We start from the raw sequence: 14,681 nt of genomic DNA on the forward strand, positions 1-14,681 counted from the left end.
TTTGTAACTAAGTAGATTAGCACTGGTATATATTAGATATGATTATAAAATATATTATAATTAGGATTTACTTTTCATTATATATAAAATTAATAAGTAATAATTTGAAGTTTAAGTTTTAAGATTGTAAATAAATAAAACATGCATAAATATGCACACTAAAGACAAATATCATTAAATGTATATAAGTAATTAAAAATATAAATCATGGGTCAAGTATGTGAAAAAGGTGTAACAATTGTGATCCAATTTATGAAAAAAAATCATATTTTGAAAGAAAAAATATATCACCAAACACATGCATGTATTAATTGGTAAGATCAGTTGTTTTACCGCAATGATATTGAGTTCAAATACTTTTAAGCTACGAAGCACCGACACTCCAAAAATCTTGATGTGTTGTGTCCGATACTTTCCGACACTCTCGGACACTCCGACACTTCCCGACACTCCAACACGCGTTATAGAAATTCAAAAAAAGGTTTAAAGGTTACGTTGCGTTGAGTTTTTAGTTCCAATTATTAGATTCGTTGTATTACGATTACCATTTTATTGAGTTTAATATAAATATTTGGAATATCTTATGTTTCTTTGCAAAATTTATGAATATTATAAGATTAGATTCATTTTTTTATTAAATTATTGAATATTAAATATAATATTCACTACATAAATTAAAAGTATTATTTAATATCAAAACGTGTGCTAACGTGTCAAAATCTAACATTTTTAAAACTCAACCCTCAGTTATTTACTTTAATTCATTATATGCATCAAGGCTCCACTTTTAAGCATTAAAACTCATTATCATGGTTGGTACAACTTACCCAAGCTTCAAATAGAAACACAAGGTGCTCTTGGATCTCACTTGAAGCTCCCAAAGTCAGACTTCACAAAGCAAACGAAATGACACTCCCAAGGTTGGTTCTTTGCACCCAAAGATGGCTCTTTGAAGCTGAAAGAGTCATCACCAAAGGCTCTCACAACCCCACAACAACTCAGCAACTAGAAACCACCAAGACAGTAGCAAGAACTCAGAAATGGTGACCCCTCACCACACACAAGCAAGCTCACACAAGACCAAGGTATTTTGTGAAGAAACTAAGAGCAAAGGTGCTCACTTTGGTTCACCAAGTGGAGAAGAAAGCAATGGAACAGTAGCAAACTGGTCAGCTCCTCCAAGAATGACACGTAGCAGCTGGTGTGTCTAGGGTTTTAGGCCAAGTTATGTATTTATAAAGGTTTAAGTCATTAAACACACAATATTAGCATTAATTGCTACGCTTAGCATTTTAATCCCAAACTTAGGATTCTGAACCCACTCATTTTTGTAAGATTTATCATATTTTTATTTTATTTTTCGCAGCACCTTTTCAGTACGCGATTTTCCATAGCCAGTATCAGTTCTGGCACCAGTTTTCATTATTTTGACTTGAAACTTGTTTTACAAGTCCTATATATTATTCTAGTAATATTCCCACACTTATTATAATTTTTAGGGTACGCATTTATACCGAGTAGCAGAACCGGTATCTACACTATTCGTCCAAAAAGTGACTTTCAGCATTATTACTCACTTATTATAATTATCCAAGCCTCATAATAATTATTAGGGTCAATTATGGAATTATTTCCTAATTTCTCATAATTAATTAATTAACTTCCTTAATTAACGGTGCAGGTTTTTACAACTTCCATATATAATTTGTGTAAAATTTAGTCCGTGTCTGGCACATATTGTGTTAGGCAAGATATACATCACTTCGCACACGTTTAAATTGCACACATCATATATGTACATTAATTTTATGAGAAAAATTACTCTTATGCAACTTAAGAGTAGTTTATCTCCAATAGACTCATCAAAAATTATGATATTTTTTTTCTTTTTTTTCTATTTTATGTAAATGGTGGGTCCCAACTCCCACCACATATGTATTTAAATCTTCTCTCATACAATATGAGATTAGGTTAACCCTAATTTATTTGCATATAACGGATTTAATTTATTAAAAATAAAAATAAAGTCTTTTTTGGGTCCTAACAAAAAATACGATCCTCATTTTAGTCCCTTACAAGAAAAAAAATAGCCGTATGGTCTCTATGAAATTAAAAGTTGACCCATTTTAGTTCTTTTGAGAAATTAATGTGAGTTTTTTTTTGAATTTGTGAGGTTCCACGATTTTAACTAAATGGATCCACTTTAAATTTCTTATGGACCTCGGGAGTCGGGACTATTTTTTTTTTGTTTTTGTAAGGAACTAAAGTAGGAATCATGTTTTTTATTAGGATCCTAAAAGAGACTTTACTCTAAAAATAATAATTTGTATGAATCGTTAGATAGAAATAAAATTAATGGTCAATATTAAAGTAAAAACTCTTATTCTTATACATTGTTATATGTTTCATCTCTGCCCTGTCAAAATTTGTATTGTGCTTGCGTGTCTAATGTTTGTTTTAACATCAATGTGTTATTTTCATGTAAACCATAATTACAAAGTTAAGGCGACAACTAACTACTGTAGAGGGGATAAACTCAGAAATTGTTAAAATACATGGTGTAAAGTATAGTAATGTTATCAAAAAATAAATAAAAATAAAGTATAGTAAGTTGGTAACATACACAACATATGTATCGACTTCTACTTGATTTAACTGAAAATATTAATGGTAACTGCTTTATTTTCTATTATTTTTAGTTGATATATTTTTATTAGGATAGGTTATTCTATCTATATTTTTTTCTACCTATCTTTATCTGACACTCTCAACATCGTTACACCAGAATCTCAACAGTCCAACACCTTTAGAATAGAATCCCAACCACTTGTTGAGATTCTGATCTAACGGTGTCAGAGAGTAGTAAACAAAGATAAGCAGAAAAAAATACAAATAGAATAACTTATCCCATTTTTACTAAATTTTTTTTTTCAACTTAGTTTTTTTTATAGATAATTTAGAGGTATCCCACACAACCTCCTTCAATCATCTTATTCTCGGGGTATGGTCCTTAAGAAGTACAAAAATATGGATTAAATTAAAAAAAAGTAGCATTTTTATATATTAACAAAAGAATATCAAATATAAACAAAAATAAAATTAAAGTATTAACATTTCTCGTATTGTAGGAGATAAAATTATTTGTTATACACATATAAAAATATGTGGGCCATTGAAGAGAAGAAAGAGAAAAACAAAATATAAACCTCATACACTTTTATGTATATAGAAGATAAAATTATCTCATACAACATCAGAAACACTTATCCCAATAAATAAATAACAAACTAAACACATTTTTTAGCTTTCAATGTCAAACAAATTTAAAGAGATTAAATTTTATAGCTCACGTGATCTTGTTGGACTTAAATTCGGATTAATCGAAATCGTCAATGAACGGATACCAGATAATTTAAAAAAAAAAATTAAATGATAAAAGAATAACAATTTAAGAAGCGAGTTAACTGGAAGATAACGAAAGTACATGGAGTGTAAAGAACATTGAGATACACTACCCCAAAAGTTAGCTCAAAGGATGAGAGTGCCCAAGACCTTATAAACTCCACATTAGTTGTTCTTCAACCAATGTGGGACTATATATCCCAACATGGAGGTTATGTATAATTTATTTATAAATATTATGATATCTCAGTCACAATTAAGATTGATTAACTAATGTTAAATAATGATTATTTCAATTTTTTTAATTTAATACTATGTACTATGTTTGGTATATTTATAAGCAATAAGTATATTATAAACTTGCTATTTCTAGAAATAAAATCAAGCATTTCGTAAGTAAACCACACGTTTGTCTTTTTGTCTTGGAAAAATTCTAAAGAAAATGGGAGTGTGGATCCTCTCACGTGAAAAAGTGGTCATGTGATCATGTTATTTGACCACAACCACTCATTGATGATGAGTTAGGAGAGAGAAAAGTGTATAATTTTTAAATGAATAGTTGTGATCGAATAACATCACCACATGACCACTTTTACATATGAGAGTATCCACTTCCAAAAGAAAAAGAAAATAGAGTTGTAAACGGAAATGAATCTGATGGGTCTTGAATAAAATGAAAAGAAAATCTGAATTTGATTACCACCGAATACATTTTTATGAATGGACGAAAATATAACTATAATTAAATTTTAATTAAATTAATTTTATAGCCTTCAAAAAATTAATTAGAATAACTATAAAAAAATATGTGGCCACGTGTTTTGATAATAGACAGTAATAAACTAATAATATATTATATATTATATATGCACATGAAATTATGGACACGACACGATAGTGGAACCCGCATTTTGGCTCCTGCACCCCTTGACAAAAATTACAAAACTCTGCTAAGTGCTAAACTTTAATCCCACTGGGGCACTGACACTGCTAAACTTTATTGGCTGTGTTATAGTTTCTCTTAATTATGGTGTGACTTAATCTAATTTTGCTGAATGTAAAATAAGATTTTACGTTCCATCAAATGATCAACCTGCTTGAGCCATGGGAATCACGTTGCATGGTTTGAAATTTGAATCTTTCATCTATATATATATATATATATATACGGAGAAACGAAGAATAATATTTGGTAACTAATATAAATATATAGACTTTCTGAGAATGTTACTTGCATATAAATTGTTGTATTCTATTAATAAATTAGTCGATAGATTAAAAATATTTTTTTTTTTGGAATACAGATTAAAAATATATTAGTATAAGCTAAAAAAACTCATTAATAAATGATTGAATTATCATTAGCTATAGTGTACATGTAAAAAAATTATAACACCAATGAATCATCGATAATTGGTGTAAAATTATTGTACAACATTTGATGTACATATAGCAGAACTTATATTATATCATTGGTGCCAAAATTTGTTATAAGGTCCAAGTTTGGAATAGTTTAGAGTTATATTTTGAAAAGGTACAGAAATTCCAGACAATATATATAATTAGTATCGAGTGCAGAGGTTGAACAGAATTGGCAACAGATGATGGTTGGGGTCAACTTTAGCTCAACTCGATCTGCATCTGGGCCCTTCTATTTCCATATCCATGTTTTGTTGGTGTCTCGTCAGAACTGAGCACTTCTGAAGCTGCATCATTAACGTTAACGTGTGCCAGAACCGAGTCTCTCCATTTTGAGAAAGATAAAAAAATAAATATGCACAACATTTGTGAGTAAATAATGATACATTTTTATTTTTTTGATTAATTTAAATAAAATAATCTTAACCCATTAAAATTTAAGAATTAATATAATGTTACTTACTTTGGAAATAATCTTGTTTTAGAGAAAATGTTGCTGCAAATAGAGAACAGAGGTAAGACGTAAGAGGTTCTCAGATCACATGCAATTGTCAAATGGCAAGGGTAAAGGCATGTGCACTTTAGCGCATTGTAGCATCTGCTGCGCATGTGTGCTCCTCGTTTCCTTCAACATAACAATAATAATAACAGAGACAGGGTCCTTTGACATCAGTGTCAAATTTGAAACTTGACATCTCACCTGATAGTCATTAAATCAAAAAAGATCAATGATGTCACATGCTTACAAATCAGAGTCGTTGATTTTTTTTGATCTAATGGCTCTCAAATGAGGTGTCAAATTTCAAATTTGACACTGGTGTCAAAGGATCCTACCTCATAATAATAATACGGTAAATATTACTCTCATTTTAGGTGAGATAGTTATCTCATTTTCTCTCACTTCAAAAATCGCACCCTTTTTTTTTTTTCTTTTTTCGTTTTTTGCTTTTTAATGGTGGACCCCACTTAAACTCTTTCTATAACATGAGAGAACTACTCACATGTAACATAAGACTAATATTCCTCTAATAATATATATATCATGCTGCATTGCTGGCAATATGTGGGTACTCTTACTTTTTCTTTTCTCTTTTTGGAGGGGTTGTTAATTTCTTCTTTGTTTGTTCAATAGTCTATACTAAAACATCACTTGTCATAATTAAGCTAAAACAAAACACCAAAACATTTTAATTCAACTTTAAAATATACCAGTTCCGCAACTGCATGTGTATTAGTCTTAGAATATTATTATACCTAACATATATGAACATGTGCATAAATTAGTGTAAGTATCACCTCTCTTTCATTCTGTCATTCTCTCACAGTTTGTTCAACTATTGTTTTTCAGACCATCGAGTATATGGATTAGCTCATAAAAGATTATTCCAGCTTAATCAATAGATTCGAATTTGAGTCTTGTGTATGTATTTATGTTAAAGTTTTGATAGAAAGAATTTTGCCACTCTTGTGATCCTGTATAGCTCGAATCGAATGTTAGTCAGGTAACGAAAAACAACAAAACTACTGCTTGAGAGTCTTGTGATTTTGAGTCCAATATCTGACGGTTTATATAAGTTTCCTTAAATCTAATTCTACATCAGAATAAAGCTTATTAAATTGATTTGCTTCACAGTCACTATTATAATATCTATTTTTGGGCCCATATGGTTCTTCAATATTCACTTTCTTAATTGAAAAACGAAATTGGCACATTAGAGAATAACATGCGTTATAATTGTCATGATAATTAATGTTGACACGAATATAAATACACTCAATATAAACACGACATGAATTTAAAATGAGTTAAAATATTCGACACATATACAATTCACTGATTTTAAAGGTTGACATAACACAAATAATCTGCAAACTCATAGTGTTTTGCTTATTATGTTGACACAATACGACATAATGCAAATAAAATGTCAATCTCAAACCGTGTTACTTATTATGCGAGTCGACACGACATGAATAACCTATAAGAAGATTAATGTGGGTCCATTGTTGAAATACGACATAACTCAAACTTTTTCGAGTTGATTTTTGCCAACATAAACACAGCAAAAATTTGAAAATGAGTCGACACGAACACAAATTTTTTATATTGTATCAACAGGTCATGTTGAAAATTGTCACCCTTCATTATAATCATTGATTAAGAAATCAATAATTAAAATTAAGATAAAATACATATCTAGGCTAGATGTGGCAAAACGGGTCTAACTTATTGGGTTGACCCGTTTAACTTGCCACAAATGGCGGGTTGAGTTGAGATTTTCAATCCGCCAACCCGCTTAAGGATGGATCGAAATGGGTTCAAATTGTGGTGGGGCAAGTTGACCCAACGAGTTTTTTTTTTTTACATCTTTTTTATCTTCATTTGATACCTTTTATATTTATAGGAAGTATAATTTTTTAATAAAATTCTCTTTTTAAATATATTGGCGGGGCGATGTGGGTTGAAATTTTTAACCCATTTTTAAAAATGTGGCGGAACATGTTGGGTTATTTGAAGGCTGGGCGAGTTATAAGCTTTGCCATTTATAATCTCCACTTTACTCTTTAAGTTGCATCTCTCATTTTATAGGAGCCAAATTCCTAAAAACTATCTCAAAAACCATTTAAAAATGAAAAAAACAAAAACAAAAATTGCTTAACTCCTAATTATTATTATTTCTTTTAACTTGATTGCAAATACTTATATCCTTTACATTTTTTTAAACAAAGTGAATTAAAATAAAACGCAAAGTTTTATTGTAGTGAAATTAAGTAGATAAACTTGAAAACAGAGAATAGCGAATCATTCACTCATTAGTCATCACTAAACTGATATGTTCTTAAGAGTGGTAATTTTCAAACCCGACACAGTACGGTAAGATTATATTTGTGTTGGTATCGTGTCAATAAAAATTGATGGAAAATAATTGTGTCATGGTTATGTTAGGTGTATTTTTTTTTGTGTTGTGTTCATTCCGATCTGTAATTGATACATTTAAATTGAATACTTATATAATTACATATTTATCCTATTAATCCTGTTTTTGTTTATTAATTTGAAATTATTTATGTAATTTTTATTCTAAAAAGTATAATTGACGGAAATTTCGTGTTGTTCATGTGACGTATTAACGTGCATAGTAAATGAATTGTATTAGGGCATGTTTGGTGTGACGTGTAAGACATGATAGTATAAGCTTATATTATACGTTATGACATTTTTAGTTGTTTGGTGTGATCACCGTATAGTATAAGCTTATACAACATAATCCCTTAATACATCAAAACGATGTATAACTTAATCCGGCCTAAGGGTGAGAGATAAGACCTGATAAGAGATTGATGTATTAACATCGTTGACCAATGTAATTCCCAAAAATTAATATATTATTTTAATATTAATCTATTAAAATAAAAATTTATTTTTCAATATATTAATTTTTAAAATATTGAATATTTTTATTTTTATAAAAATTAATTTATATTTTGGACACACTGATCAATAAATTTTTATAAAAATTAATATCATATGACATTTTTTGAAGAATTATATAAATTCTTTATTAAAGGATATTTTTATTAAAAATATTTATTTTTATTATATATAGTATTATACAGTGCATTACCAAATATTAGATGATATTATCTTATATAATATATTATTTTATACAATACGTGTCAAACGCTTGATAGTATTAAAATTCAATCAGATCTTATACAACTAGGCTTTATCCTATACTATGCATCAAACATGCCCTTGCTGTCAAAAGTTTTAATACAAATAGCGCGTGATTGGATTGAGTATATTCATGTTCACAAGGATCCAAACACGATCTCCGAACCCAAATTGACACGATGCTTTTGTATGAAGAATGGAATAATTTTCACCTTTTCAGGAGAATTTTAACCATAAATTTTAACGGTAGAGATCATCGTGAAAGAAGAAAAACATTGCTTCTAAGAGCTTGCATTAATTGTTTTTACTAAACTGCACTGCCATTATTTATTTTTACTTGCATGTTGTTATTGACATTGGTATCTCCTAATTGTTTCAGAAGTGGCCCTGTACTGTACAACATAATGTTTTCTCAATGAGCAATGTGATATTACTTAAATAAATTATTATGTCGTTTCTCAATTACTTAAAACAAAATGTTAAAAAATTAAGACATTACTTTGCTCTAGAAATTTAAATAACATTTAATAATACCTTTTAAAAATAATTATTTTTTTCCTATTGTTGCAACCCAATAACCAACCACCAAATAAATAAATAATGTTTGGAGTCATTTTGAACTCGGGTTAGTAGAAATTGAAATATCTTTCAAAATAAGGTAGGCTCATTACCGTCAAAAGGCTAAGGAAAATATATATATATATATATATATATATATATATATATATATATAGGGGTAGATCCTTTGACACTAGTGTCAAATTTGAAATTTGACACCTCACTTAAGAGCCATTAGATTAAAAAAGATCAACGACTCTGATTTGTAAACATGTGACATATCAATTATAATATATATATGGCTTTAATATTTCTAAAGTGAATGTAGATAAGTTATCTACATTCGCTCCCAAAACGACGTTGTTTTTGATTGAAAAACTAAAAAATTATATTGAAAAAGACTATTATAACTCTGAAATTAATTATAATTACAAAAATACCTTGATTTCTGCCTCAAAATGACATCGTTTTGGACTCACTCTAGATAAGTTATCTACATTGACGGTAGAAAAAGTGAACCATATATATATTATAATTACAAAAACACCTTGATTTTCGTCTCAAAACGACGTCGTTTTGAGCTCAATGTAAATAGTGTAGATAAACTATCTACATTGACCGTAGAAAAAGCGAATCCATATATATATATATATATATATATATATATATGGGATTTGCATTCATCATTTAACATGACTACAAAAAATTTCTTACACACACAATATTTTGTGGGGCCCGCAGCAAAAAATAAATAAATTCGGCATACAAAATGAATCTCTATAACATAACACAATCACTTTTCCTACAACATAACTCTTATAGAACCCTATATATATATATATATATATATATATAAGTTTTCAAATTTTGCTTTTCTTGAACCTTTGAAATGTCATTCGAGCATAATAAGCGTTATTTCAAGGTTTTTACTTATTTGGAGCGAATCAGTTTTTGGATATTCTCATGATCCTACAAAAAAAAGGAGATTTACAGACATAATCTCAAGTCAAGAGCAGCGTAATAATTATGTATGATAATCTTTAACACAATTTGCAGACATGAATCCTGCATTTTCATGTTCGTGTAGGGAAATACCTGACATGAAAAAAAAATCGTGTATGTTACATGTTATTTATGTCTTAAAAATCATGTCATGTTGCATTGCTATTCATGTCTTATCATATCTTATAAATTCGTATAATAAAGAACATATTTTGAAGTTGAAAAATTATTGATATCATATCAATCTACAAACTAAACAAATCATATCAAAATTTTGATCCATTTTAAAATTTATATCATATTGGTATTAATATTCGTATTATTAAATTTATTTTGAATAAGATCGTATCAGCACTGATTGTCACCACAGTGATGATGATTACCCAGCTCAAAAATATGTGAGGCTCGTGTTACCATTTAAGCCAACTAATTTTTTAAGGATGATAAAACTTTAAAAGAAAGGAAACAATTTTTTAATGGGTAAAATGTGTGTCATTATTTTAAAGAACGTAAAGTTGCGTCATTTTAAGAGAGAGAAAAAGATAAATAAAAGAGGAGAGAGAATTGACCAAAAAAATAAAGATGTGAGTCTCGCTTTCTTTTTGAAAGTGAAATGATATAAGTTATGTCATTTAAAAAAATAAATAATTCTCACTTTTTTTAATTGATATGAAAACTTTTATTCTGTTTCCCATTTCACTTTTTTGCTCACGCTTACACATTTGACTTTGCCTTTCTGTCTTTCATTTGTTTCTGGTTTCGTCGGTTGCTGAGTCCTACTAATCCAGTTGTCACCTACAAACTTATCTCCAACTCTCTTTCATATCTCTCACTTCACTCACAACAACAACTCATAAGTCACAATAAACAACACTTCTTTGTTTTCATTTCACTACATAACTCATTTCCTTCACTATTATTCACTGTAGAAATTGTAAAGAAAAAAAAAAAGAATCCAGCATCAGCATCCAACAACACAACATCAATCATTAACTAGGACTAGACTTCCCCCATGTCTCTCTCAGTCATTGTCCTCTAGATTTACCCAAAATGCAGCCCCAATGGGGTAACTCTCATAACCAAAGCCACAAGCAAAGATGATTTTCTTCAAGTTGCTTTTGAGATGATGTATGGTGTTTGTGTTTTCAGTTTCAATCTGATGCTGAAATCCTAAAAAAAAAAAAAAAAACTTTTTTTTTCTCAGGTAATTACTCTTTGTTTGCCTTGCCTAAATGGGGCCCTGGATCTTGCCACTGAGAATCTAAATTTGATTAAAGAGCATTGATTTCAGTTTCAGGTTTTATTGTTCTCCCAATAATTATCATTAAACCCTGTCCAATTATTGCCTTAGTTGCTACTACTCATGTAAGATTTAATTGTGTGTGTGAGAGAGAAAGAGAGGAATGAAATGTGTTGAGTCTTTTCCCTCTTTGGCTTTCCTTTTTATTTTATTTTTTGCAAGGATTCTTGAGAGAAAAGAGTTGCATTTCAACGGTTGAAACGTTCAAAGCTGCTTTAATACTAGCGCCCCAGGAAAATATTTTTCTTTATTACAGCAAAAACTTGTTTACAAGTTTCCATTTTTAAGACCCTTTTTGAAGAAACCATTGATTTTCTTTTCGGTTATAATCTGTTCAGTATCAATTGTTCATACATGATATATTATTATTATTATTGCATTGGAGTTACATCTCTGAGTCCAAGTTGAGTATCAAGATACACAGGAGAGTTACATTGAGCTGAATTGCTTAAATTTTCCCAAAAAGGCACAAATGGGGCTTGTTCTTCTTCTTCCAAGTCTAGTGATGCTTGTTCTTCTTCTATGCTTTGAATCTCTTCCTCATGTCAGGGCTCAGTCCACTACTACTACTACTACTACTACTGCATCTGGGTCTTCTTCAACAAGGGAAGCAAGGACCTTGGATGCACTTCTCCAACAATATGCTTATAGGGCTTTGGTGAATCCAAAAACAGGTACCATTTACAATGCAACTCAACTTCCTTCTAATTTGACTGGGATTGAGGTTGGGGCATTGAGATTAAGGAGTGGCAGTTTGAGGAGAAAAGGCTTCCAGATGTACAATGAGTTTGGAATTCCCAACGGACTCATTGAGAGTCCATATGTAGAAAGACTGGTTTTGGTGTACCAAAATTTGGGTAATTGGTCCACCATGTATTACCCTTTGCCTGATTATACTTACTTGGCTCCAGTTCTGGGACTACTAGCTTATGATGGTTCAAATTTGTCAGCTACAAATTTATCAGAGCTAGATATAAATACATCTGATGAACCTATATTGGTCAAGTTCCGGGATGTAAAATCAGCTCCTCAAGGTACTATTGCAAAATGTGTTTGGTTTGATTTAAAGGGTTCTTCCAATTTCAGCAATGTAACTGGAGGCAACACATGTTCTTCTTCCCAACAGGGCCATTTCTCTATAGTGGTTAAATCCACTACTCCTCCAGCACCAGCCTCTCCTGCACCTGCTGGTGCTCCAAAAGGGGGAGCAGTACCAAATGCTCCAAGAGAAGGTAAGAAGAAGAGTAAAAGGAAACTGTGGATTATTGTTGGGTCTGTCTTGGGGGGACTAGCATTGCTGGTGGTGTTGTCATTTCTAGTTTTGTGGATGAACAAATACAAACAGAAGAAGAAAATGCAACAGATGGAAAGGGTATCAGAGTTAGGAGAAGCTCTTCAAATGGCCTCTATTGGGGATACAAAAGCACCAGCTGCAACAGTTATGAGAACACAACCAATCCTTGAACATGAGTATGCACCATGACACAATATTTTTTAACAATCTTCAGTTGCCATTCCACTCATATTCATGTCAATTTACTGTATTCAGATATTCTTCTAATCACACCTCTCTTTTTTTTTTTCTGGTGCCACTTCCCCAGTTTGTTTGCTTAGGCTCTTTGGTGTATACTGGTCTTAACATAGGATTTTTGTGTAAATCTGTTATCTTTATCTGATTCATTGTGGTGTGAATTTAGCAGCCAAAAGTGATGATTCTGTGATGAGTTCAGTTGTTCCATTGACAAAGAATAAACATGTAGCATCTACTTCTTGAGTTATTTAACTTATTTTTACTATCCTTTTCACGTGTTTGAAAGTTGATAGCTTGGTATAAATGTTGTGGGCACACAGTGCTTATTCGCTCAGCCACCAGTTCCCATCATTCCTGTTTATTCATTTAAGTGAGTGGGAGACCCAAGATCTCGATGTCTTAAACATGTTCCTCAGAAGCACACTTGGAACTTTAATGTGCACTCTTCTGTCCAAGCCTCTCTGGTCACTGCTTTTGCTGTAATAGCCTTGCTAATAAATGGACTTGAGTATAAGGTGCAATGTTTGTAGTTAATTATGTATGATACATCAAACAAAACATGGAATGGAAAAGCTTAAAAAATTGATCAAAAAGAAGCAAATGGCTTAGAATTGAAGTAATGATATAAAGATTCAAGTAGCATCTGCTGATCACTGCTTATTAAACTTGATGTCTTGCAATTTGTTTCCAAACAGACAAGTGGGGAAAGTGGCTAAACATAGCAAATAAATAAATATCAATACCTGCTGCTGAGTGCTGGCATTTTAGTGGTCACATACACCCCAAAAAGGACAATGTAATGCTGGCAACCAAATAAGGACAGAAAGTAAATCTTCATAATTTTGACTGCAATAACTTCTTTCCCTCCGTAGTTAAAAATGAGATTTTACATAAAAACAAAAGGAAGATAAAAAATTGTAAAAACGTAAAAATGTTTGGAATATTGGTAAAAACGTTTTGATAAAAAAAAATCATAAAAACGTAATGATAAATCAAGATTTTAATTATCATGCTCCCAACTCCAAAAGAAAAAGAAAAAATACTCCTTATTTTCAAAATGACATTTTATTATCCAAAGACTGAAGACAGCACATGTCAAGGAATACAATCTTTTGCCGTGGCTTTTAGCTGTGAAGCCATCCAAATCCAAAACCAAATGCCAAACCACATTTAATAGTACTCTTTTTCTTTCTCAGTTAAAGTGCCATGTTCTATATCTCTTCCTTACCACTTGAACAACACTGAGAAATATATTATATAATATGTTGAATTGTTTCTACACATACCCTGAAGTGACCAAGGCTGCAAAAAGGCATATGAATATAAAACATGTAGTTTACATCTTAATCTTGTAGTTCTGCAAAGCTCCATTCCTTTTAAAAATATAACTCAGCCACTATTTCATCATTTGTATGAGTCAACCACTGAATCCCTATATAATAAACAACCAAACCAAACACAGAAGAGAAATGCTTCTAGCTGCCACTATTTCATTATTTGTATGAGTCAACCACTCAATCTCTATATAATAAACAACCAAACCAAACAAAGAAGAGAAATGCTTCTATTTGTACGGATGAGATCAGATGACTGATGAAGGAAGATATCACTTTCACAGCTCAGCACCACCAACACATAACTATCAGATTGAGTCATTGAAAACTCAATAATTTCTGTCTTCTAGTTGGAATATATACAAACTTCTATTCTGAAATTCTTATTTCACTCCATTCTTTGATGCTTGAGTTTTGAGGCTGCAACTCCACTATGATGCTCAAATTGAAGACTCAGAG

At 30.7% G+C, this 14,681-nt stretch overlaps 1 protein-coding gene across 1 annotated transcript; it reads left to right on the plus strand.

Annotated features, from left to right (window-relative positions):
* Positions 1 to 11,829: 11,829 nt before the first annotated feature.
* Positions 11,830 to 12,950, plus strand: LOC133317666 (uncharacterized). Its single transcript, XM_061519533.1, has one exon. The coding sequence runs from the start codon at positions 11,830 to 11,832 to the stop codon at positions 12,838 to 12,840; it is 1,011 nt and encodes a 336-aa protein (XP_061375517.1). The 3' UTR covers positions 12,841 to 12,950.
* The last annotated feature ends 1,731 nt before the right edge of the window (positions 12,951 to 14,681 follow it).

This window comes from Gastrolobium bilobum, unplaced genomic scaffold, assembly GCF_033153095.1.
Source record: "Gastrolobium bilobum isolate Gb01-03AN ecotype WA unplaced genomic scaffold, APGP_CSIRO_Gbil_v1 utg356, whole genome shotgun sequence".
In the NCBI taxonomy this organism is placed as follows: Eukaryota; Viridiplantae; Streptophyta; class Magnoliopsida; order Fabales; family Fabaceae; genus Gastrolobium; species Gastrolobium bilobum.

Bases quoted from the DNA above. Each gene is read 5' to 3' on its own strand.
- LOC133317666 (XM_061519533.1), top strand. From the start codon at position 11,830: ATGGGGCTTGTTCTTCTTCTTCCAAGTCTAGTGATGCTTGTTCTTCTT.